General features: G+C 34.4%; 1 protein-coding gene and 1 long non-coding RNA gene across 8 annotated transcripts in view; one reads left to right on the top strand and one right to left on the bottom strand.

Moving 5' to 3' along the window:
* DEG15 (protease-like protein) overlaps positions 1–5,175 on the bottom strand; it is a 30,237-nt gene extending 25,062 nt beyond the window's left edge. For 4 of the 7 annotated variants that reach the window (XR_014340453.1, XM_028218993.2, XM_028218995.2 and 1 more), the window contains exons 1-6: positions 4,929–5,161; positions 4,749–4,795; positions 4,460–4,631; positions 4,108–4,155; positions 3,933–4,013; positions 3,499–3,642 (exon numbers count right to left, since the gene is read on the bottom strand). Coding sequence is in view for 5 of the 7 variants with exons in the window: in XM_028218993.2 (XP_028074794.2) it covers positions 3,499–3,642; positions 3,933–4,013; positions 4,108–4,155; positions 4,460–4,631; positions 4,749–4,795; positions 4,929–4,994 (558 nt within the window). In the remaining 2 variants the exon portion in view is untranslated. Of the gene's footprint in view, positions 1–3,498; positions 3,643–3,932; positions 4,014–4,107; positions 4,156–4,459; positions 4,632–4,748; positions 4,796–4,928 lie in introns of all 7 variants that reach the window. The other 3 variants (XR_014340454.1, XM_028218996.2, XM_028218994.2) reach the window with 2 other exon arrangements.
* A 3,896-nt stretch (positions 5,176–9,071) lies between these two features.
* LOC145799208 (uncharacterized) lies at positions 9,072–11,665 on the top strand. The gene is made up of 2 exons (XR_014341230.1): positions 9,072–9,643; positions 11,425–11,665. It is a non-coding gene; the product is annotated as an uncharacterized LOC145799208 (long non-coding RNA).
* Positions 11,666–27,215: the final 15,550 nt, after the last annotated feature.

The raw sequence follows: 27,215 nt of genomic DNA, 5'->3' as shown, positions 1-27,215 counted from the left end.
TACGCTCTTTCCAGAACTGAACGAGTCAACAAGAGAGATAACTGGTGCGGTGGCACTGGAACCTCAACCAAGCGCCCCGGAGTTTGCTCCGTTGAACTTTCCGATGCGGTCTGTGGAGCAAAGAATGGCAGTACAGTCGGATGTGGAGGCCAATCAGTATACTTTGAAGTCATGCGTGGAAACCATGACTGCGGTCACAAATTTGTCGCACCGGCTGCAGAGCAGGACAAATGAGGTGCAACAGTTAAACTCCCAGCTGGCTCTGCTCCAGCGCATGTATAAGGATGCGCGAGCAGAGATAAGTGTGCTAAAGGCGGAAAACAAGGAGCTGAAACGGAAGGCCACCGTGATGTTCCGATTTGGAGGTCCGCCATATGCTGCAGTGGAGGAGTATGGGGGAGTGATCGTGCCCAGTGGAGTGGGAAACACGGAGGCAACACCGTCAAGGACTGCCCAGGACGGAGGCAAGAAGAAAAGACCGGCGGCAGAGTAGAGAAGAAAAAATCCCGCCTGTGGAGGTGGGTGTTTGGGTTTGGTTTTGTTTTTTTTTTTTTTTTTTTTTTGTAAAAGTGTGATCGGGGTGGATGCCCAAATATGAATAAAATATGGTGTGTTGTGCAAATATGGAAATTGGTTTGGTTTTTTTTTTATTTATTTATTTATTTATTAAATAAAAGAGAAAAAGGTGGGTGGTGGAAAATGTGATGATGGTGTTGGGTGGTGGAGAAAAGTTTAGAATAGAAAAGTTTATATAAAATTGGGGATAGTGTTTTATAATAATGAAAATAAAGGTGAGGTAGTGGATGTGTGTATTAAAATAACAAGAATGGGTGTGAATGGTGTCGTGCATGTGCTGTGTATGTGGCAGTGTGAATGGTGTGAGAGAGGAATAAAGTGTTTGCAAAAAAAAAATGAGAGAGAGAGATATTGAGTGGGTGTCTTGCCCCAAGAAAGGCTACCCACGTGACACAGAGACAAACAGAGCTACATAGGCATGTGCTTTTCCTCTGCAAGAATTGCATTATTCAACGTGATGTCATATTTGTCCAAGAATTCTTGGTCGACAACAGAAGAGATGTCCAATAGTGGGTTTCCCATACCCAAAAGAATTCCCTCCATCGCTGCTTGCAAGTGATGAAATGAGAGAGAGAGAGAGAAGAGAGAGCGAGTGATGAGTCTGCACCAACTGGTACCTGTGCTGTTTGTGTGGCGGGAGGCGAAAGATCACTTGTTGCCAACTTATCTGCTGCAAATTGCTACAAAACTGAACATTTGAAGAGACCAGAAAATTGGGCATTGGTTGAGAAGGCCAAGTATTACTATATAGCAGGCTTTTTTTCTCACAGTTTCCACAGAGTCCATTCAACTTGTTGCTGAACATGCAGCTGCAAACAACATGGCCTCAACTCTGATGATGAGGATGATGGGGCTAAGGTACCCTTTGAAGATCCCACAGGGTAAGGAGCGACGGGCATATCAGCAAGAGACGATGTGGATGGACTGTAACTCAGTGTTCCCATCGGATGATCAAATTGGCATGATGGCGAGATTGAGGAGTTTGGCGAGGGTCGAAGGTGGGAGAGAAGAGCATGGAAACGAGGGGGATGAAGTACATGCAGAGTGATCAAGGTATGTGTAGAAAATTCAAGCGGAATAGGTTGAGGTCCGGCGGGCGGCCAAGGCGAGGTTGCCGCCCGCCGGTAAAGCGAAAAATACGAACTGCTTAACCTAGCTCTGATACCATGATAAAAAATGATGTATTATTGATTGATTTTTTTTTTTTTTTTTTTTTGATAAAAAAATGATGTATTATTGATTGAGATTGATTTATTGATACCTTTTCTGTTTATTACAAATGGTTCCTTATATAGATGTAGGTGTAGTGGATGGTGTGTAGTGGATGGTGATAGTGGTGTAGTGGGTTAGGTTTAGTGGAGTAGGTGAGGTGGTAGTGGTGTAGTGGGTTAGGTTTAGTGGAGTAGGTGAGGTGGTAGTGGTGGTAGGTGATGGTAAATTCTAACAAGAACAGATCAGGAATTAGAAGTTTCCAATACTTCATGTTGTCCACCACTACGCATCAGGAAAGGATCCCCCTATTACTAAAAAAAACTTCCTATGTTTGCAAAAGCACCATCATTAGTTTCCCACTCCCACATCATGTCAGCGATTACCCTGAATTGAGATACATAAGATCGGCCCTACTATTCCGCTGGATATACCCTTGTCAATATAACATGTCATGGGTATTGGTGCATTCATGCCAAAACATGCATAGACAAAAAGGATACACCAATTCCTTTACAAGTGATTGTGGAAGAATTGAAAACACAAGAAGGGTTTCTTATCTCTCACATGGAAACATAGAATTAAATTCCTTTTTTTTTAGTTTAAATTTTATTTCACTGTATCTTTAAAAAGTAATAATTATAGGGATTAAAGAAATTTCCTTTTGTTCAATTGAGTGTATCATCTTATGAAATGAGCCTAGGGAAGGGAGTGCAAACGATTACTTACAGGAAGGAAAAAAAGCGAAAACCATTTGCACGGGAAGTAAACCAAACAAAACTTACACAATATATGATTCTACCCACCTTAACAATATCACGGGAAGTACACCAAACAAAACTTACACAATATATGATTCTACCCACCTTAACAATATCACATCATGCTATGATATATTTTAGGAAAGATATTCCCCCAACCTTAGCCTTTAATCTCCAACATGCTCGTTGATGTGTAAAATCTCAAAGACATGGCATAATAATATACATTGTTGTCCATCTCTTAACAACTTAACCTTTTGGGACAATCGGTAACTTAACATGTAATTATAGCTCTGGTTTTTAGGAGGTCTTGGGTTCAAGACTCATGATTTGTGTTTGCTCCCCTATTATGTTTGTCATTGTACATTTTGTTATGTGTGTGTTTGTGTACCATGTTGCATTGGAAATTTTTTTTTTTTTTAAAAAAAAAATTCCTCTACCCTTGCTATCAACTTAAACACTATTCACTCCGTGAGATTTGCGATCGCTCTTTCCTCCCGCCTCACTGGTCCCCCAAATCCCCTCGAGTATTCAAAGATAAATTGGTCCAACCACATGTAAGCCCTATACAGAGGATAGGCTGGTTCACACAGTTTAGCTTGTTTGCCTCTCCACAAGCAAGAGAGGGTCGCACATGCTTAAGATTTAGCAAGCAATGACATAAAAAACATAAATTGCAAATCACATATAATGATTCAAAATTCATCTCCACCAATATAAACCAGGCATCAACTAGCCAAAGCATCACTTTTCAAAATGTGAAACAACTATAAGCTAATAACATAAGGTATCAATACTAAATTGATGGCATTAGAGTCTACAACTTTCTTCTTTCCATTTCTTCTCTAAAATGTAGAGAATCTAGGAATTTTTTCCATTCATGAATTTGTCCTAGTGGAAACAAATTTACGCAAGAAATGAAGAAAAAGAGAAAGACACTAAGACTAGATACCTGAGCTTGTGTAGTATCCATTAAAGGTTGAGGACCATCAATGTACGAGGCTAAGGACCAACCAACCTCCCACTGATGCTCCAATGAGCCAGAAGAAGCTTGAATGATGGATTCGACAGCAATAGAAGATACAGGAACATCAACCTTCATGTTATACATCGAATTGTTAGTGTCAAAAGTCACTTATATACAGAAATAATAAAAGCAACTAATTTATGCAAAATTAGGAAAAGGAAACTAAACATCTAAGTGCAAGATCATTAATCACTCAATACAAGGCATTGTGACCACTACTATGAATTAGTTTGATTCCCTCATGTGATCCAGGTGGTCCAGGGAGAGAGATAAAACATCAGTCTATGCCAAACTTAGGAAATTAAATTACCATCATTCATGTAAAATGCTCATCCAACAAACATGATTTAAATGCCTACCAATGCCAAAAGCCGAGCAGATAACCAAAGAGGAACTTGCTCGTCTGACCCTTTAGTGTTGTACTCCATCCCTTTCTTCCCCTTAAATCAAAACGCATATAATTTGTAAGCCAATAAATTAAGATTGTCAAACACTTTAATACACTAAAAAGAAACTTGACAGTGGAGATTACACCTCTAACATTATCTCAATATGAACACCAGGAATCAACTCCGGTTTCTCCTGCAAGAATTTCAAAGTAAATGAGGTGAATGCAAGCATGCTCACACATCATAAAAGGGAAATTTTGATTGAAGTGGAACAATTCAAAATAATTATACTTTCATGGATGTGCAAGTGAGAGTTGTGTCCCGCATCACAGCTTTCACTTGTGCCGGACACAAGCTCACTTGCACCTATATGAAAGTGCAATTATTTGGAGCCGTTCCCATTATTTAAATACACTTTTCCCCACATAAAAAGCAAGAATTGAATATCATATCTAGTAATTGGGTATAAATATAAATCAAATCTACACGGCTCCAACCTGAGACATGTTCACCCTATGCTGTAATGACAGAAAAGGCTCAACAACAGATGCAACAGTTACCACCACCACCGAACCCGGTTTGTCACTGCACTCAATTTTCTTAGCTCCTGGAGCAACATTGAAACCAGGCAATAACATCCCAGAGGCTGAAAGTGTTGTTTTGCCAGAGCTATGCACATACATAACACACCAATAGAAAACAAAATTCAATTAATTCACCAAAAATAACCCAAAATATGACATAGTCAAGGAGACTTGAGCTAGTATAGATATGTGTATCACTTACTTATACTGATGGAAAGCATGTTTTCTCATCTTCAGACCCTTTGGGTCCTGAAATTAATGGAAGAAATTGCAACCCAGTTACAATCAAACAGATATAAATTAAAGTAAATTGTCTATTTGCACACACACACATATGCATATATATATACATAGAGAGAGAGAGAGAGAGAGAGAGAGTTACAGGGCCTTGAACTCTGATCATAACAGCGAAATTGCGAGCAACATCGACGATTTCGGGCAAACCCATATGGGAAAAATTGGTGGGGATAGAGGGTCTGAGATCTTCGAGCTGGAAAACCTGAAGACTAGCAGTTCGTGCAGATTATCATTGGTTTTGTCCTTGGAAGTTTTGAAATTGGATTAAGGTTTACGCATTTCGAGGCGACTAAAAGAAAGTAACGATGTCGTAGCCTCATCTCACATATTTTTACCATTTTTTTTATGGATAAATTACTAATACAGTTTTTGAGATTTGTTTAAAATATAAATTATTTTTTGTAATTTATAAAGTATAAATGTTTATTTTTTAGAATTTTTTATTTAACAAAATTAATTGAAAAAATAAAATTTCTAACAGTTCACCTACATAATAATAAAATTATTTGAATTATTAATTGAAATAAAATTTTAATATTATTAAAAACTGTTAATTAACTTGATAATTTATTAATAAAATGACCTATTTGTTATAAAATTAAAAACTTTAGGAACATAATGTAATTTCTAGAACCACATAGAGTAATTTATAATTTAAGTAAATCTCGGAAATATGTTTATAATTTACCTTTTTTTATTTATCCCATTATTCTAAATTTTTATTATTATTATTCAAATTGTAGAATATTAGTTTGTTAATAGAATTATATTACAACTACAACTCCCGTCGCTGCTCCATCAACTCAAATCGTTGATTTTCCTCTCAACTTAATTTTGCTTATTATTTTGGATTATTTATACAAAGACCATCTAAACGATTAAAAAATACCACTTTGACTCTTTAAATTATAAAAACATATGAATTGTTGTTTGGGATAATCTCAATAAGGGTAGTTTTTGACTTTTTATGAAAAAATATACAGAAAATTATAAAAATAATGTGACCCAAAAAAGATAAAAAGAATACTAAAGTAGTTTATGCCAAACGAGAAGTATCACTTTGCCCTTAATAAATTGACCTTTTAAACTATTGACGTATTTTACTTTGACCCATGCACTTAAGATGTTCAATTTATACACTTCTATAGTTTAAGAAATTTATTTATACACTTATATAGTTTAGGGGTAAAATATAACTTTTTAATAGTTTATGGGGTGTATTTGTAAACTTTTACAATTTAAATGATTAAAGTGTTACTTAGGGGTGCTTTGGGAATTTGGTAAAAAGTTGGCTTTTGATTTTTTATCAAATTTTTTGACTTTTTTGGAGGTGATTTGGGAAGTTGGTAAAAAGCTGATTTTTTTTTTTTATTTTTGGTTTAATATTTTTTAAAAGTGTCAAATCACTACAAAATAACGAAAATACCCTTATCTTTTACTAAAAATTACGATGCTGTCCTTGTGTACGTCAACACTATTTTCACAAGTAACCGCCACCGCATGTTCCAACAATTTCATTTTTTTTTTATTCGTACTAAAATTTCCAAATTTTACCAAATATTTTTTATTATTACAAATTTATTATTCTCTTTTTTACAAATTTATTTTTTTTATTATTACAAGTTTATTAGTAAATGTGTTATTTTTTTATACAAACAATTACCAAATTATCCAAACAATTATTGCAAAAGACCAAAATACCCGTAGCAAATTTTTTAAAATTATTATGACAGTTTTGTTAATTATTTTTACTTTAATTTTTTTTATTAGTACTACAATTTCCAAATTTGACCAAATATTTTATTATTACAAATTTATTATTCTCTTTTTTACGAATTTATTATTTTTATTATTACAAGTTTATTAGTGAATGTATTATTTTTTTTATACAAACAATTACCAAATTATCCAAACAATTATTGCAAAAGACCAAAATACCCGTAGCAAATTTTTTAAAATTATTATGACAGTTTTGTTAATTATTTTTATTTTAATTTTTTTTAGGCATATTTATTTTCTTAATTTTTCCCAACAAATTGCGCTCTTACATTAATTAATTTTCACATTACAATTTGGTAAACGCCCTTCAGAACTTGCAACTTACCAACAGAATCGTGCATTTTTTTTGACACTTACAACAGTTTCACATATTCATTTCGTTTGCCATCACCTCGTACAGACCGAACAGGATTTACAACCCAAGTTGACGCCGATGTTGCACTAATTCATTCCGTATTGATTTCCTCACTTCGTTCATATGTACGTCATCGTCGCCCTCTAGTTCACCATCATCATCGTCACCAAGACCGTCAACATTTGGCATGTCGTTGAATGTAAAATTCTCTGCATTCGCAACCTTGTTGAATGCTTCATCGTCGCTCGAGTTGTGGCGTATAAAATTATGTATTGCCATTGAAGCACCAACCAATGGCACATACACTTTCCCGAAATCATATCGCGGCATGTTATGTAGGAATCCCCATCGCGCTTTCCATACGCTGAACGTACGTTCAATTGCATTCCGTAAGGAGGAGTGCACCGTATTGAAAATTTCGTTTGCATTTTTTGGCCGTCCTGTTGCGCGAAACACCTCCTGGTGGTAGCGACATCCCTTAACGGCGCCAAAAATCCTTTTTGGTTCTTGTACCCCACATCAACAAGGTAGTATTTTCCTGGTAATAAATAAATAATTTCGCATTAGTACGGTGGTCGATTACAAATATGAAATGCACACAACTAATACAAACAAAAAAAGATGTGTCGTTCATCCTACCTTCCTCTAGCATAGGGAATTGTTTGGCTGGGTCCTGTGTTACTTCGTTAAAAACTCTATTGTCATGCATACTTTCCTCCCATTCGCAAGATATAAAAGTAAAACACAAATCGAAATCACATGCTGCGAGTATGTTTTGCATGTGCCGTCCTTTACGGTCAAAATATGGCGGTGCCTCCTGAGGCGGGAGATGTGCCTCCACATATGTGCCGTCAAGCGCGCCAATACAGTCTTGCAGAATCACACAGCATCATGTGAATGAGAAATGCTACTACCCAAAAAAAGTTTGTGAGTATATTCCGAAAGTGGCTACTATTCATAATTAAAATGTGCCAAAAAATAAATACCCTCACTTTGAATGGGAAATATTTTCGTCGGGACTCCAAGTACGGATGTCCACTGTGTTGTGACTTTGTCGGTTAGCAGTGTGCTCTTGTGAACAACTTCATCGCTTTAAGAACTCGCATTACGTGACTGTGAAATCCCATATTTGTATATAATAAAAATAATATATAATTTTCTTAAATAATTATTCACAATATTTTGAATTTAATAGTCTGTATATTTTTATACTGAACATTTATTCAAAATAAAATGAAATAAAATATTTTTTGACTTTATATTATTACTCAATATTAATTTCTGAACCTTATGATATTTTTATTATATTTTTCTCTATATTTTTTGTAATCAAATTACACTGAAACCTAATATTTTTTGTACTAAAATCCAATCCAAAAAAAAAAGAAAAAAAAAAAAGAAAAACCATAGGCTTGCTTCCCATGTTTTCTCACCTTCCACATGCACTTCTCTCTCAGCTATCATTACCAAAACAAAACGTGGTGAACATGCCGATGCCATACCACCAAGTGTTCTATTTCTCCTTTTTTTTTAATTTCTTTTCATCTTCCTCATTTTGCTTCTCTTCTAATTTGATATCTCTCTCTATCCGTTTCATATATCTCTCTCTCTCGGTTCTCCCTCTCCCTCCACCTTTCATTCTCAAAACTCTCTTTCTCCTTCTTTATCTATGTTTTTTCTCCTCCCCCGACCTCCATAGCCATGGCCTCAACCCATACTATCACCATCCGAACCACCAACCCGCGAACTTCACCACCATTGGCGCACCGTCGGACCGCCACCACCACCACCATCACCTATTTCCATTATCATCTAGAACCACCATTCACAAAGTGTTGTAGGTGAAGAAAGAGAAGAAAAAGGAAGATGGAGGAGAAAGAAGCAAAGTTAGAGAAGTTTATTTTGAAGTTCAAAAGTTGGTTTTCGGCTTACTCTCGGCATGCCAAAACCATCCATTCCGGGAAGAAGTGAGACAAATAGGCCATGTAAGATGAAGTACGAAGTAAGTTGAAGAGATTGGCGAAAGAATGAAGTAAAACCATTAAGAATTAAGAAAGTTATAAGGTTTGAAAGATGGTTCGAAGAAATGTCCGAGATGGTAGGAAAAAAATTTAATTTTTCGTCAAATTTTAGAGATCCGACGGCATGCAAAAAGATATGGAACAAGGCGTGTAAGTAGTGAACCAAAAACTAGGCCGTGAGGTGAATCCAATAACAGAAAAATAAGATAAAACGGAGTTACGATGAAGAGGATACAAGTATTTGAACTGGGGACATTGAAACTAAAATTCTGGGTCTCTCTGTCGTGCATGCTGTGGCTGTTGGAGAAGATGAACTAAATTTTATCTAGTGTTTCTCGGCTCATGGTGTTACGGTGCATCCTAGCACATTTAGGTTAATCGAGTGGTCCTATGACTTTGGGGATGACCACCCTTAGGTTTTTTGACGTGTAGAATCCATTTTTGGGGTTAGATCTTGTAAATTCTGAGTCTAAGATGATGATCAACAACTAAAAGTTCTAAGAGAATCCAATGGCAGATCAACGGTGAGATCGCGTCCGATTGATGTGAAATTTCAGCAAGACGATCATGGAGCCAGGACGATCATATCTTACGTTCAGAATCATAAATCAAATTCGGACGATAAATCGTTAGCAACCTAACATAGTAAGAAAACTCTCATAACCGTCTCATTCTTTTTAATTGTTAAATTTTTAGATTTGTGTTCATATGTTAACATAGCTAAAACTTTAGATAAAATTTTGTTTATAGTTGTATGTAAATTTGTGATTGGTATGTTAAATATTTGAAGGTCATTTCTTTATTAGTAGCCTTAAAATCATGATATAATCTTGGAATTAGACGCATGTGTAGTTTGTGCCATTAAAGAGATGATTAAAGATTTTATTTGGTTTGATTATATAACTCTTCAATCTGCTAGAAACTTGTACGAATTTTTAGATAATTTTATGCTCAAAATTTTGAAATGATTTCTTCTACAAAGTTGTTGAGAATGATTTCATCCAGGAATTGTTTCAACAATTATTGAGCTTGGTACGAATTTATACAAATTTATAATTAAATCTGCGACTGTAAGATAGATTTTACTATATGTTTAAAAACTTATTAAAAATTCTATATTAAGCCAAATCTGGTAATTTCTAACTAAAATATGAAATTTGAGAAGTCTAATTTCATACTAAATTTTTAGATTATGGATCTGATTTGTAAATTTAAGTATGCAATTAATTTAAGAAAATGTGATAAATCTGTGTCATAAAATTTCTGGGAATTTTACAGAATTATTTATAACTTATTTTTGGGAATTTATTTCTGAAAAATAACCCAAACATATTTATTGAATATTCTGTACATTTTCACGAATTTTAGAACTGTATAAATAATTTATTTATAATTTTTATTACCTAAGGTATAACCTGAAAATTTCTAGACATGTTTAAGATCATCACTTCAATTATTTATTTGGATAAAAATCAGTTATTGTGTTGGTCCAATCCATCAAATATAGTAAATTAGTCATCCATGTATGGGTGTATTGTGGTTTATTTAATATTGTGGTAGTCTAATCTTGTAAATTAAAAATCCATGCACGTGTGTGACTTTGGTTTATTTTCTTTGTATCCAAATTATTATTTCATACCATGGTTTAAATAAATTGTTTATTTAAATGTTGTACATTTATTTATTATTGTGTGATATGTGTAATATTTTATATTGGAAATTTTAATGAGTTGGTATAACATTATTTGTGATTAAAAATTGGAATTATTTGTGATTAATATCAAAATTAACTGAAAGGATTAAAGGCATATACAAAGTTAACAATTGACGGTTAATACCAGTTTTCAGAGTGAGTCTTGGTTTTAAAGAGTGTATGAAACCAAGGGATTGACGGGTTAATACCGGTTGTTCAGGGTGAGCCCTGGTTTTGAGAATTCTCACGTAAATTGTGTTGTGAAACTCTAAGATGGCACGGGACTTATTTGAACCCTTTTCGGTATTTGGTTTTGGAATAAGAATGGATGTGCCAGTGGCACACAGGGAGGTTACGTACCCCTGGCAGACCGTTTCCTTGGGGCAGACCACGGATGCTACTACTTGGGTATATAACTCCGGACGTGGGCATCCCTTGTAGTTACGGTTGGTAACACTTAAATATTTGACCAAGGGAGGGTTTCAAATTAACCGTTGCCATGCTTAGTGGTTGGTAAGTTCAACCTCTTTGGTGAGATTTCGAGTGTCACCTAATTTATTAAAATTATTGAAATTATTTTAATGGTTGTAATTCATGTTTACAATTATATTATTATCTCGTATTTATAATCTCATTATTTTTCTCTTAAAAAGAATGGTAGATTGGTTATGTTTTCTTACTGTGTTGCAAAACTCATGGCATATATTTTTGTTGCCCTGGCATTTTATGTCAGGTCTTGGCGAGAAAATAATTGAAGCTGAAATGGAGTCGACGCTAACGTAGAGCCTTGGCTGACCTGAAACCCCGAGTAGAGCCGAATAAATTATATTATTTTATATAATAGCTATTAAGGACTTTATAATTTCATTTGATGTTGTATTTGGATAATTTTAAGTTTTTATCTATTGTTATTTGGACATTTGGTTATGTACGAGAGTTGGATTACCCTATTAAGATGTCAACTTTTTGGTTTATTAAGTCATTTTGTTTATTTAATTTCCCTTGATATTTCAAAAAATTTGGGGCGTCACAGTGACGTCAGACTGTTTCCCTCGAGTGTTGAAAACGGTCTTCTGTGTCCCAACTAGTGAAGCCCCGTAACACGAAAATGAACGTGCCGACACTCTCAACTACGTTTATACCATGGGGACGCTGTGGTACTGGGAGGCCGCAATCGTCAACTAATGTCTTGCACAACATCAAGAACACATCCTGTGACATCCGAAATTTTCGCTGAAATGCTTCATTCCTTCCTCGAAGCATCTCCTGCATCCACATGCTACCAGTCAATGCGGATGTGTGAAACGGAGTCCTGTCAACATACGCGTACTCATTGGCAACGCGAGCAATTTCCACCCAAATCATTGATGTCGTCGACTCCATTTCTCCGATCGTCTCTCGTATCCAAGCATTTATTTGGCCATTGTGTACGACTCCCGAGCTAGTACCCTCTTGTGCATCCATAAACGTTGCAAATTATATGAAATAAGAACTACCAGCTGTAGTGCTTAATTGCCGAAATGAGTTGCACAACTCCATGATAAATAACACTCCTGCAGAAGCATATTCAACTACTATCAACGTGTGTTACTGTGGTCATGTGATTGTCCAAAGCCTAGTACACCAAACAAAACCATGTGAATGCTACTACATTTGCAGGTTTGTACAATTTGTAGTTTGCATGCTTGCATATAAGCATCTAACTTTCATGTGTTTCTGATTGACGTATGCCACATCCACTTTTTCAATATTTGATGTGAATTGTTTTGGAATAAAATAATGTACATAAAGAAATGTAAATAAATAAAGATAATGAAACTAGTAAAATGTTTTTGCATTAAATAAATAAAAAGCACCCAATAAATAAATAATTTTTTTATTTATTGAAATGTAAGTACTTTTCTGCCTATATTAAATAATTTGAATAAATAAGTGTACACAATAAATAAAATTAATAAAGAATAAATAAGTCAATTCAAGAAATGTAACTACTTTGCATCCTATTTTTTTATTTCTGCATTAAATAAATAAAAAGCACCCAATAAATAAATAATTTTTTTATTTATTGAAATGTAAGTACTTTGCTGCCTATATTAAATAATTTGAATAAGTAAGTGTACACAATAAATCAAATAAATAAAGAAGAAATAAGTCAATTAAAGAAATGTAATTACTTTGCATCCTATTTTGTTTTTTTTGTTTTTTTTTTTTTGTCACAAAAATTAATTTCAACATAGTTCAAAAAACCCACCATTTTCAATGTTGTTTTAACCTTCTTGGGGAGTACAAATGTAACATTTTAATTTTGTAGCAAATTACTATTTGCTTTTGTAAGACCAATTTTCATTTTGTCAATTATAAAATAGATTTATCAAATTCAATCCAAATACACTAATCGAATGTTTCCAAACAATTTTTCCCAGCAAACTAATGTTTGCCCCACAACTCACCATCTACATGTGACAAGGAGCAAATAAAATAAATAATAACACAACAAACCAAAATAAGCCTGCAAAGAGTTGCATGTACATTCCCTAGACAAAAGTTGTGCATAACATAACAAGCATGTGACACCAAAATAATGCCACCTTGCAGCGTGTATACTCGCATATCGGTTGCAAAGTCCTGCAGAATCATACATACACGTCCACACCAAAATAATAACACAACAAACCAAAATAAGCTTACAAAGTCTTGCATAAGCATACATACACGTCCACACCAAAATAAAAGAAACGCGAACTATCTCGAGACTTCACCATCCCAAAAAAAAAAAAAAAACAATACAAACACACATAATATACTACAATCTCATGATAAGCAAATAGTAAAATGACAATCCAACCACAAAGGCCTAGTCCAAGTCAACAGCACCACCACTCCTGAACAGTCGTGTCCCCCATTCACGATCCCTGCCAACATTGGTCGGCATGCAGGCACGCTTCTCTGTCAACCAGTTGATAATGTAATTCTGGGGGAGGGCCATGATGATGTCCCGATTATCGGGTGAATCCATTATGTCGCATGCGAATGAGAACAACTTACCGCCGGGCTCTAATCCAGGCGTGCTCATAAGCCGTGCAAGACAGTCCCCCACTGTGTTGTCACCTTTACTCGTGACAACGTATTGCGTGATTTTCAACTCTCTGCTTTGTTTTCTCACTACTTCCACAAGATTGTCCATGCTATTAGCAACAGTACCAGGCGTTGCCCGCTTGCCCCATTTTGGATTGGCTGATCCGTCCACGGCTGACTGGGGGGGAACATCCTCAAATAGGCTACTATCAACCACGTTCTCCCCGACAGTGTCATGGCCCGGCTGTGGTGGTGTGCCTGCACTGAGAGGTCCCATCCCGCTATTCACGTCCATAGCATTGGTCGCAGCAGCAGCATCATCTTGCACTTCTGTTGGAGTCCATACATGTTTCCCAGTCGCTGTTGTGCCAGAGTACACCTGCTCCATGAGATCCACGTGCTCTAGAGGCTTACTCCTGAATTTAGCACATCGGTTGTTCATCTGTGAAGGAGAAAGCACATATGTCAGTACAGCTTGAAATGTAATTACAAAACAATAAATGTAACTGTTGAATATAACAAGTGTACACATCGCACGTTGTGGGTTGCCCGCTGCCTATGTTAAAGTAGTATGTTCAACAAGTGCTTTAATTTGTTGAAAATTATTTTTAAAACAAATATGACAACTAAAATCAGCGATACTAGTACAACAGTACAGGGGAACATAAAAGTTTTGTGAAAACATACCACTTACATTTTCGCCCACCAATGGTCAGGTGCAATGAACAAGCCCGTCTCATGGTCGTACCCAAGCCCTGTCAAGCCATGGCTGGCATTCTCTAACTTCTTCCAGGCGACCCAATCTTTCTTTAAGTTGTCAAACTTGTTTTTCATTTGTTTGGCTGAATGCAGGAGGCCGGTTTTCTCTAGAAATTTGTTTGCTACGTTCTTATACCCTGTCATGGACAATCCACACGGTTGTCGATTACCACCTTCCATTTCAGAAATGATGAGTTGAAGAAACAGTTTCGTGTTGTCGCTATCGAATTGGCATTTGTGGACTGGCTGGGGTTAGGTTGCTGTGACAGCGTTACCTCGATACTTTGAAGGGGTACAGGGTGATGATCGGTTTGTTGCCATGAGTAGCGTTGTCCTTCTTGTAACATTTACAATGCAATATCAGAAAGAAATGAAGTACAGTACATATTGTTTGCATGGCCAAAAGTGAAATAAAAGTGTAAACACAATTACTGCAGTAATAACAACAAACAGTACAACACTTTTCGAAAGACAAAGTCCGTTTGTAGTACACGTTGAGGAGATCTTATGTAACAGGACTAAAACATCTAACTGACAACAAAGTACATATATCATACAAAAAGTAACAACCATGTGAACATCCTTGACAATACATGACATGCGAAACAACAACACCAAAACAACGACGCACAAAAAACCGACGACGGTCCTAAGCATACGTAGGCTCTGATCTATGCACGCAACGTCCGCTCGTAACCCCTGATCGACATCATTATGTGGCTGGTCAGTACGCAAACTGGTTCTGTGAAACTCGTCACACCAACCAAGCCACGACGCACATCTCTGCTGGACAAAATTGTAGTAGAAAGTTAGCATGCATATTATACGACACAACCACAAATGAACGACGACATGACTAAGTGCATAAGAGAGTGGCAACACAAACGCACCGTAGTTCTAGGGCAAATGTAGAACGCACGACCAGGGTTTTTGGCGGATCTTGATATCTTTACAACGCAGTGTCCAAACCCACAATCACACATCCTCAGTGGCCATGATGAAGTGGCACTTGACGTGGAGGACGCCATTTGTATACTCATTTGTTTTTTTTGTTCATGTTATAAATTGAACTAATATAATCTACTGTGCGGAATGAAAGACAGTAACTGAAACAAGTTCATTTTGAATTTAGGTTAATACTTGAACATGCCACTTTAGTGGTGTGTCGGGACTCTAGCCAGTTTGTTGTCTAGATTTGCACTCTATATTTTCACTCCCTTTGATTTGTTTTTACTGACAATGTGCTTACATTATGCTTTAGGTGACTTATTTGCTATGGTTATGAATAGGAACAAAAATTGCTCCAAAAATCTACTTGCTCAACTGTTCCAATTTAATGGTCCCTAAATATATTGAGAGAATGCTACTAAACTAATTAGCAGTTAGTAGTTAGCAGTTAATATAGCCAAGTATAAAATTCCAAAAATAACCCCTTACATTCAACGCAACCAAACAAATACGTGGAAAAATGTAATGATTTTATGCCAAGCAAATACACACACACAGAGAGAGAGAGAGAGAGAGAGAGAGAGAGAGAGAGTTCACATAAAGTTCCTATCACAGCGGTGTAGACACCCAAATTTTGACTGCTCTTAAGACTTGAGCGCTTTATTCTAAACACCCAAAGCTGTATTTTACATCTGTTATGACTACCATGCCATCTAATCCAACATGAATATTTTGCCAAGGAAACATACAGGTTTTGATAGTTGCAGGTGGTCCTTCTGTGATGGTGTGGTTGACTGACCATTGATCTTTTCTTAAGATTGCTGGTTTTTATTCCTTAGTTCTTTTATTATTTTATATAACCTGGTGGCAGTGGATATTGAAACTTCATATAAAATAGCATTTGAAGTACATTTTAGAAATCTTAATGTGGTATATTGCCCTAACTGAAAAGTACACCCAATTTAGTCCCTAAATGTATATTGTCATAACTAGGTTACTAGGACTGAAAATTGAAGACGGGTCATATAGTAGGATCCTATGTTACCAATTCAAAAAATAGATGCTTAGAGTGTAAGGGAATTTGAAAATAAAGCATCTAAGTTGCCATTTTATGATTATTTAATCAATTGGTTCAGGATGTCCAGAAATACAAATGTTTGGTAAACTAGTTACCTATCGAAGTAATGTTTCTTCTCTCAAAGGAAATTTAATAAAAAACTTGATTTTAAAAATGGGATTAAAGCAAGGAAAATTGGTATATTTATTGGTATTGGGTGGTGTATTGTTTTCAAATGACAAGGACGATGATGAGATATTTTTTTTCATTTGAAATTTTCTTATTAAAATTCTGTTTGTACTGTGCTTACTATATGTAAGGCAAGTGAAATGATATTGATGTTTCTTACTGATACTCTGTTTCAAATTTACCATGATTCCCTTGATGTTTCACATGAAACTTATGTCTATTTTCTTCTTTCCAGATAGTTGATTGCATTAAGGGCTTTCTAAATATTTCCTCTGACCCGGCAACTTTCATTCAGGTTTGTTGTTCAAAATGCTTTTTCTGAATAATAGACAGTAAGAACTGAAATTTCAATACTATTAGAATTCAAAAGATACAACTACGATGTGCTGATAAAAAATACAAACAACAAAGAAGTTATAATCTTGTGTTACTGCTGAAGCCCTGAAATGTTAGATGAATCAAATCAAGAATTTTCCATTGGATAGTTGAAGTAGGTAGCAGTAAGGATATAGCATAAGAATAATGTGTATTACAGAAGAATAATGTGTTTCAGATCGAATATACAAAAACCCTTTTTTTCACATCCGAAATCAGAACTGCAAAATGACGAATATGGACCAACCATTATGAATGTCACCCGAAATCACAAGTGCAGGTCGTCCTACTATCATGAAGAACTTGTTCATCCATGGTTTTGGGTCTGTCACTAGCGAGAAGATAGTAAATGGAAGACGGTTTTCGGCATACCTGATGGTGCAGATCCGGCGAAGGCGAGGACGTGGATGACGAATCCGGCGGCAGCTTCGGCGGGGGACAGCAAGGTCTTCGATTGTTGGAGGGAGTTACACGGCGCCGCTTGAAGGAGGATTTCGTAGAATCAACCAGCTGAGGGAGGCAAATGTGGATGAGTTTTGCCCTAGGCCCCAATTTATGAGATGAGGGTAGTTTGGTAAATGGTCGAGTTGTGTTTCCAGTTCTTCCCAAATGGTGTTTTAGCTTTTTTCAACACTCCAGCGTTAAGCTTTTTGGCTGAGAACGCTGCGTTTTTTCAAGGTTCCCAAAACGGCACTTATTAATAGTTTAGGGTCTCGGTTTCTACGTTTTCAAAAAAAAAATAAAAAAATGAGACAATTACAAAAAAAAAAAAAAAAATTAACAATTTGAATTTTATAACAAAATAAATTGCCAATTTAAAATCTAATTTTTTGATTTGTTTTCAATCTAAACAATTAGCCTATTTTTGGTGAGTAAAATCGACACGAAAAAATATTTTAGTCATTAAACTCTATGAAAATATACATAAAATGTCTAAAATACCTTGTTTCATTGAGTGTAATGATTAAAATACCTATTTTTTCATCAATTTTACAGATTAAAAACAAATCAAAAATTTAAGATTTAAATTAACAAAATTTAAAAGTTAGAATTTATTTTGTTATCATGGGTCAAACGTGGGACTTTTTTTTTTTTGTAATTTTCTTGAAAACATTTAAAAGTTGAAAATTAAATTGACAAAAAAATAAAAAATGAAAATTATTTTTATATAATTTTATCTTTTGAGAAGATATAATAAATAATTTTTTAAAAATTAAATAATATTTTTTATATTTATTTTTGTCAAATTAATTTGTATTTTTTTAAAAAAATTAAAAATAATTTTAGAAAATCAAACCATAGAAGAATTTACAACTAGTTATATGAGCAATTATTATTCACTAAAAGTGATTCTAGAGTTTGTTTGTATGACAAAAAATTTAATATTTAGGTATAATAAATTATTTTAAAATCTTTAACATTAAATTTTATTATACAATATATCAAAAGTACTAGAGACCTAAAAGAAAAATATCAAAAATTTTACACAAAACAATGCATCAAAAATACTAAAGACCTTAAAAAATTTATCAAATTTATACACAATACAATACAATATTGTGTATATATATATATATTTTTTTCGGTTGTGTGTGTGTGATCCCTAGCATCATTCTAGGATGAATTGGGAAAAAATTACTATAGAGGTTCCATATTCTTTTACCTGGGTATCCATTTATAGGAGGGTAGTGAGTAATACGTGAATATTAAATTTTAATCATACAAAATATTGCTCTAGATCACTTTAGAAAAAAATTAGGGCAAACTTCAGTTTATCCCTCTATAGTTTAGGCCATATGTGGATTACTCTCTGACTTTTGAATATCACCACATAACTCCCTGTGGTTGATGAAGTAATGTGTACCGTTAGCTTTTCTGTGTATTCTAATCTGTTGTGCAATGCACGCGAGCATGATACAAGTGGGCATGAACTAATGATGTTCCCTCACAATGAAAAGACCAAAATGCCCTTATCTTCATCATCAATTTTCGAAGAATACCCTCATATTGTTTTCTTCATCTTCATCATCAAATCTGGATTTCAAAATCAAAAAATAAAAGCAGAATGATTTTTAGTTTGATTTCAAAATCATCACCTATCACTGTTAATGGTTTTGATTTTGATTTTCTTTATCTTCATCATCCTCTCTTGTGATGCTTTTATCTTTATATTCATCAAATAAAGAAATCATAAAATTTAGACCAAAACTCAAAACCCCAAATGAGCAATTCAGTTTTATTTCAAAACCTAAATCATAATCATAATTCTTGAACACCAAAAAATAGAAAGAGCTTTTACTGGGTTCCATCACTTCCTCATCCTCTTCATCTTCTTTATTGGATTTCATCTTCAATTGAAGAAAATGGGAAGTTGAAGATTATATATATACATATAATAATATATATATTATACATATTATATATATACATAATATGAAATCAAAGAAGATTATATATATATAAGATTATATATATACATATATACATATATATGACCACAAATTATATACACTGGATTCCACTAGAAAGTTTGTTAACTTGCTCCATTTCTTTCTTCTTTTTTCTGGATCTTCATTGAAACCAAAGAAGATTATATATATACATATATACATATGAGAGGAGGACTTTTGTTTGATGATTTTGTTCTCTTTATATATATATACATATGAGATGGTACATATACATATATACATATGAGATGATTTTCCCTCTTTTCTCCATTCTTTCCTTCTTTTTTCTGGATCTTGCTCTCTCTTACTTTATTTCTCTCTCTAGATTGATGATTTTGTTTGATGATCAAGCAGAATGATTTTTACTTTACTGTAAGGGTTATATATACAAAGGTAAATTGGTCTTTTTATGTCTGTCATTAACGGTGTTAACGGTGCACTTTACTCCATCAACCACAGGAGGTTATGTGGTGATATTCGAAAGTCAGGGGTAATCCGCAGATGGCCTAAACCATAGGGGGATAAAGTGAAATTTATTAATATAGAAGATTCATTATATAGGCTGCATAGTCACAAAATACACGTACTTGTATTTGTATTTGTATTTGTATTTGTTGGAACATCTCAAATGGTTACTTAACATTATATTTTAATAATTATTTATTATCAAAATGTTATGTTTTAATAGTGTTATTTTAAATATGGTTCAATTAATATTTCTTTTATTTTTTTATAAAAAAAAAATCAAATAAAAATGTTATAAGTGAGTTTGATTTCAAGAGATGTAGAAACAAAAGTATTTATCAAATTTTAAATATAGTTAAATCTTGTGTCTACTTTACTACAAAATTTAGTAATGCCAAAATGTAACAAAAGATTTAGCTAGTTATTGAAAAGCTGAAAATTGAGCTTCATGCTATTTTGTAACAATATCAAGCATTTTAGCATATTAACAACAAGCTTTCCTATCCATACCATCTACAACTACCAACTTCGGTCAGTGGTTGGTTTTAGCCACTCTCCTTGCCTATCCTTAGCTCTAGTCGCTACACCCTAACCCCTTGTCGCCTTTTCTTTAGTCTCCTTCCCTCTCGTCACATCTTGAAACCCTATATCGTACATACAACCCATCACAAACTTTAACCACTCTCTTTCTTACCATTTAGAACTAATCATCGATGTTCAAATATCAACTATTGAACTAATTGGATTTGTTAGGATATCAACCATTGAACCAAATTAAGTTTCATAGCTATATAGTTCGTAGTGGTGATCGGGTTTGCAAAAGTGGGACTTCGCGACAAAAGGGAAAATTGTAGAGGTAGGGGTTTATGATACAATGGGGGTTCAGTGAGGGAAAGAGAGTTGGACAAGGACGATGAGCGAGAGACAGATAAAGCTACAATAGGAGGAGAATGAGCTAAAGAAAGGTAATGATAAAGGTGGAGAGCAAGAGATAAGGTGGTGGAGGAAAATGGTGTTAACGACGATGGAAGATGGCGGTAACAAATGATTTGAGAATTTGGATTTGGGATAGAGAAAACAAGAGTATTATGGTAACTTTATTTTATGACAAAATTGTAATAAAAATATTGATGAAATGTGCATGGAAATAAAAGTCTAGTGATTCCATTTACACCACCAAAAAAAATTCCTTACACCCTTTAGAAAAATCTAAAATTTTGACTTTTCTCTCATTATACCTACCGTAATATCAAATATATCCTTTTGTATACACTCAAAACTTTTCAAATCTTAAACATAACCTTACATTTACCCCCAACCACCACTATTTCTATCTTCTCCACCTCCGACAAGTTGTTCCTCAATAGTGATCATGTTTCCTTACTATAACCTCTCTTCTTTACCAATGAACTCTTCCCCTATTGTGACCTCTCTGCATAGCACCCATTCCCCACTCGTGAGCCACCCCACTATGACTCATTTCCCAAAGACCTTATCTCCATTGTAACTTACCTCCATAGCTCCTATTTTCCATCAATAAACTATGCCCCTCTTATTTATCGTGAAACCTCTTCTCCTATCGTAAACCCATTTTCCCATTATGACTTCATTTCTAACCTCTTCTCCAACCATCATTACCTCCATCAAATCCAAGGTTTTCAAGAAGAATAAGAAAAATTAGAAGGATAATGAGAAAGTGGTGGGTAGTGGAAGGGTTGAAGGGAGTTAATGGGTGATAGCAACTGTCGACGAGGTAGGAGGGTTGGTAGCAATTATGGTCAACTAATGAAGAACGTGGAGAAGGGGTGAGTATAATGAAAAATAGGGTTTTGAATTTTTTTTGATAATTTTAAGTAAGATGAAATTGTGTTTGAACTTGAGAACTTTAGGGGTCTACAAGATCAGTTTTGATAATTCGAACTGCTCATTTTATAAGTCCCTTCGTGTCACGACCCAAACCCACCCCTATAAGTTTAGCGTCGTAACCGGCTAGTAATCCTTGGATTACCAAAGACCTCTAAACAGATTATTACGTAATAAGGGGCTGCGGAAGCAAATATAGAAATGTATATAGTCCATAGAGCTGAGCAAACATACATGGAACAGAAATTTCAAAACTGAAACATATACATACATAAGTGACGTCAAACTTCCTTAAGTCTTGTATTACTATACAGGTAGTATCATAAAGGACTTAGCCCAACGTACAGATAAACAAAAACAAAATAACAAAACATTTTGGGCATGGTTCACAAAACTTGACTTTTCAAATGGGAGCCTCCTCGGGAGGCACAATAGTTGGCTGACCCAAACTCTCCAGGAAGCAGCTTAGGCTTGGTTACGCGCCTGCTCACCTGCATACATAATATAAATAGTGAGCGAAAACCCAGTGAATAATAACAGATTAAAGGGGTAAATAAATGATGTCACATATCAGATTCAGAAGCAGAAACAGATTTATATTCTTATTCAGAGTTCAGAAACATGTACTTGTTCAGTTTCACAGAGGATCATACGTGGTACACCCATTAGCGCTACTAATAGATCATGTATAGAGCATTAAAGGTCATACTTGACCAGTTCCATAAAGGAAGCTCCGGTTGTAACATACTTGGGCCATTGTATTGTTACCCTCGGGCGAGGGCCATGAGACCACGGTATTATTACCCCCAGGCAAAGGCCATGAGACCACGGTATTATTACCCCCAAGCAAGGGTCTTGTGCTCATTAACCACAGTATTGTTACCCTCGGGCTAGGGCCTTATGCTCATTAACCACAGTATTGTTATCCCCAGGCTAGGGCCTTGTGCTAAAGATGCCACGAATACTTTTCAATATATGGACAATCATTCATTGATTCAGAACATAACATGTTAGAAAACAGAGCATTTCTTGTCATATTATATCATATAAGAAATTACTTAAACGTAAACATTGCTTTACAAAGTTATTACTCACAGATGGCTCCAAAGTAGACAAATCAGATAACTTGTGGCGCATGACCTACACAGACAAAGAATGAATACGTATTGAATTACACACCCGTAATCATTAACTTAGTTCTTTCTTATCTTGGTGCATTTCTATTTCTTGTCCTCATTATTATGTCTTAACCATGATCTAGGAATGCCTAGGATGCAATATGGATGCCAAAATGCACTTTGAAATACTTAACAAAATTTGCTGAAAACAGGGCCTTCGCTCAAGTGCAACTTCCTTCGCTTGAACGGATGCTAAAAAATGTGAGTGGTCCCTCGAGCGGTCTGTAAACTCTGCAAAAGTACTGGTTGCTTTATTTTTTCGCTCGACGCACGCTTGATGATCGCTCGAGCATGAGACTGAGGTCTTCGTTCAAGCGCTACTCTTATCGCTCGAATGGTCTACAAAAATTGTAAACTTCTGGGAGCATGCATTTTACGCTCATGCCAACTTTTGGTCGCTTGAGCAGAGGTGCGAAACACAGAGTGGTCGCTTGAGCGCAGGTTCTGTCACTCGAGCGGAGAAACAGAATCTGGAATTTCCAGATTACTCTTCCAAGTTCAAAACTCAAATTCAAAGCTACAAATTATGGTCTTTTGGGCCAAGAACTTGAGGAAACACTTGTAAACTGATAAAACATGGTGAATTATTTTGCAAAATTAAGCCTAAAAGTTTTGTCAATTGTTCAAAACTCAAACTTGAAATTGTGAAAACATATCATTACATATCATACATGTAAAGATGCAAGTTCAAAGCTTTCAAAACATGATCAAATGAGGGGTTTAACTCAAAAACATGTTGAATTCTTAGAACAGGGCCAAAATGAGGACATACAAGAGCAAATTCTTTGAATTCAACCTCAAAGTCATGAGAATTATGCATGCATGCATAATACACTCCTAGAACCATTTATCTAAGCTTGGTTCTTGCATTACACAACTTAGTTCTCTAGAATTCATGTTCTAAATACCAAGATTATACAATCTAAGTGTTGAATCCTTACCTCAACTTCTCAATCAAGCTCCAAATGATGAACTCACTAAGATTCCAAACCAAATCCCTAAATTCCAAGCTAATTCCTTCCAAATTCTAGCAATTTCCTTGTTTGATTTCAGTTCTCTCCTCCTCTCTCTCTCCTCACATTTATGTCATCAAGAATGAAGATATGAGAGTGTAAAATGTAACTAAGGGTTCACTTGTGCCTTATATAGGCTTGAATTAATTAAGTTTAATTAAACTTGGTTAGCTTAGCTAATTCCATCTATTTTATTTTAATTAATTCGTTCCGAATTGAATTTCAATTAAACATACTATAAAATTCTAAAAATCCTAAATAACACATAAATCAAGTCAATTTCGTGTTTGGATGTCAATAAGGCCTTCAATTCACAGAACAAAATAGAAATTTGAATAAATATTCTTACAATAGACAGATATAAATACAAATAATGCAACACACATGCGATTAATTCATAATTTCATCTTAATTACTTATTAGGCATCTTTAATCGTGGTTTAGTAGTTAATCATAGGTCGGGGTTGTTATACTCTGTATATATCATCCATGGAAAATAATATGTTGATCCAATAATTGTAGGCTTTTCATTTTATTGTGTTTTTGTCAAAAAAATGAACGATTAATTTTCAAAAATGTATTTATCGTTTATTTTTTTAGAGACAAATGCAATAAAATAAAATGTTGCCAAATTGACTTAATTTTTTTAATCAATAATATATATGAAAAGTCCAACTAAATGAATATTTGAATCATCAAAATAGAATATATAATGAACCTCACGAACCCTCAAATTATCTCATGTTTAGGTTTAGGCATTATTTGGCATCTCCTATATTAGCACATTTTTAAAAAAAAAAATCTTTTTATCGTTTTTGGGTCACATCATCTCCTTACTTTTTTTACACATCTTTTTATAAAAAAAATATATAAAAAATATACTTATTTAGATCATCCTCAACACCCTCTTAAAATTAGAGAATTTAAAATTGTTGAAAAGTCCAACCTAAGGAACGTATAAGACATTAAGTCAAATGGATATTTGTTATTGGTGAGAAATCCACCCTTTGTGAAATAGTTCGCTAAGAGTTCTTTTGTTTGTTTTGAATGACATTTTATTTCTAATTTTACCCCTTAATTTATTTGACTTTTTTTATTTGTTGACTTTTTTAACTATTTGTTCAAATTTATATCTGTTTGTTAAAATTATTTTCTATCTATTCAATTTTTTTTGACTATCTGTTCAAATATATATATATATATATATATGTATATATGTTCAAATTATTTTCTATCTATTCAAAATTTTTTACTATCAGTTCAAATTTATATCTATCTATTCAAATTTTTTTAATATCTATTCAATTTTTTTCCTTAACTTTTCAAAAATATGTCCAAATTTTATTATTTGTTTAATTTTTTTCCTTGAATTCTATCTGTCAAAATTATATCTATTCAATTTTTTTTTTAATCGATTGAAATACCAGGCCAAGTGAAATTCTATCTATTGAAATAGATAGCAATTTAACTCTATATGTTGCAATACCAAGCCAAACCATACCCTATCTGCTTAATTTTTTTGATACAAAGCAGATAAAAAACACAAAATAAAGTTTTGAACAGATAAAAAACATATCTAAGAATATAAAAATAGATGAAAAATAAATAAATAAACACAAAACATAGAACATATATAAGAATCTGTTCAAAATTTGAACAAATAAAAAACATAAAATGCAATAGATATTTTTTGAACAGATCCGTTCATAACAACAATAATTTTTTTTTTTTTTTTTTTTTGCATGTATTTTCACGGTGAACATATCTAAGAATCTGTATAAGAATATCAAAAACCAAAACCAAACTCAACCAGAGGAGAGAAGAAGAAGAGAGAAAGTGACAAATAGATGATGATTTGAACAGATTTGTTTCCTTCTCAAGTTGAGGTTATCTTCTTTGGAAATGTTAGAGGACAATGAGCTTGGAAGTGTAAAGACCCTTATTGCCACCATGGAAGAATAAGGATTTGAAGTAATTATTGAATACTTTGTTCTTGTATACCTCAGCTTTGTTTGTATGCCTGTTTGAGATTGCTTTGAAATCGCTACATCCTTTGAATTCTTCATCCTCCAATTCTTGAGTCTTCACTCAAGATAAAAACTAATCAATATAGATATGTATTTGTATATACAGAGATATAAATGTATGTATTGGTGCTTGTACTTACGAAGGTGAAGTGAGAAAGGTGATGAAGAGGAGAAATAGAGAGTTTGGAGAATGAGGGACATGAGAGAGACAGAGAGAAAAAGAGAAAGCAGAAGAAATGAAACGGTGGACTCTACAGTCGTTTGGAGGTGCCTGGTGACGATATCGGTGGTTTGTCGAAAGGGTTGCAGACGAGACCTATAGAGAAAAAGTAAATCTAGAGAAAGAGTGGTTTGTGAAATCAGTGAGACGTGATTAGAATTGAGAAATTACGAATCTGGTAACTGAGACACGATTGGAGCAGAGGAACTGCAAATCCAGCGACTAAGATGTGATTGGAGCTAAAAAATCGATGGTTCGCCGCGCCCTATCGGAGGACGGCAAATGAGTTGTCATTATACTTGTGCGTTGAGTTTGTACAACTCTGAATCTAGAGAGAGTGTGTCACGACCCAAACCCGCCCCTATAGGTATAGTGCCGTAACCGGCCAATAATCCTAAGATTACCAAAAGCCTTTGAACAAATTAAAGAATATGCAGGGGCGAGCGGAAGCAAATACAAACATATACATCCATAAAGCTATGTAAACATATATGGGATAGAAAATTTTAAACTTAATTTCCATAATTAAGATGTCATGTCCACGTCACCATTCATACATACAGACTAACAAGAGACTTGTTCAAACTTAACAAAGAAATATAAAAAAACCTTTAACATGATTCACAAAAGCTTGACCACTGCAAAAAGGGAACCTCCTCCGGAGGCACTGTAGCTGGCTGATAAAAAGGAACTCTAGGCCATCAACTCTAAGCTTGGTCAAGCGGTTGGTCACCTACATACGTACATAATAATAGGGTGAGCTAGAGCCCAGTGAATAACAACAGAGTAAAGGATTAATTAATGATGTCCAAACAATTTCAAGAATCATAGTTCATATCTGAAATAGATTCAGATTCATATATTTACCCAAAAGTCATAAACAATTATATGTGGTACATCCATTA

Source organism: Camellia sinensis, chromosome 9 (assembly GCF_055761805.1).
Source record: "Camellia sinensis isolate YWXY chromosome 9, ASM5576180v1, whole genome shotgun sequence".
Lineage (NCBI taxonomy): Eukaryota > Viridiplantae > Streptophyta > Magnoliopsida > Ericales > Theaceae > Camellia > Camellia sinensis.
Note: the sequence above shows the minus strand (reverse complement) of the source record. Positions and strands in the feature narration are given on the sequence as shown.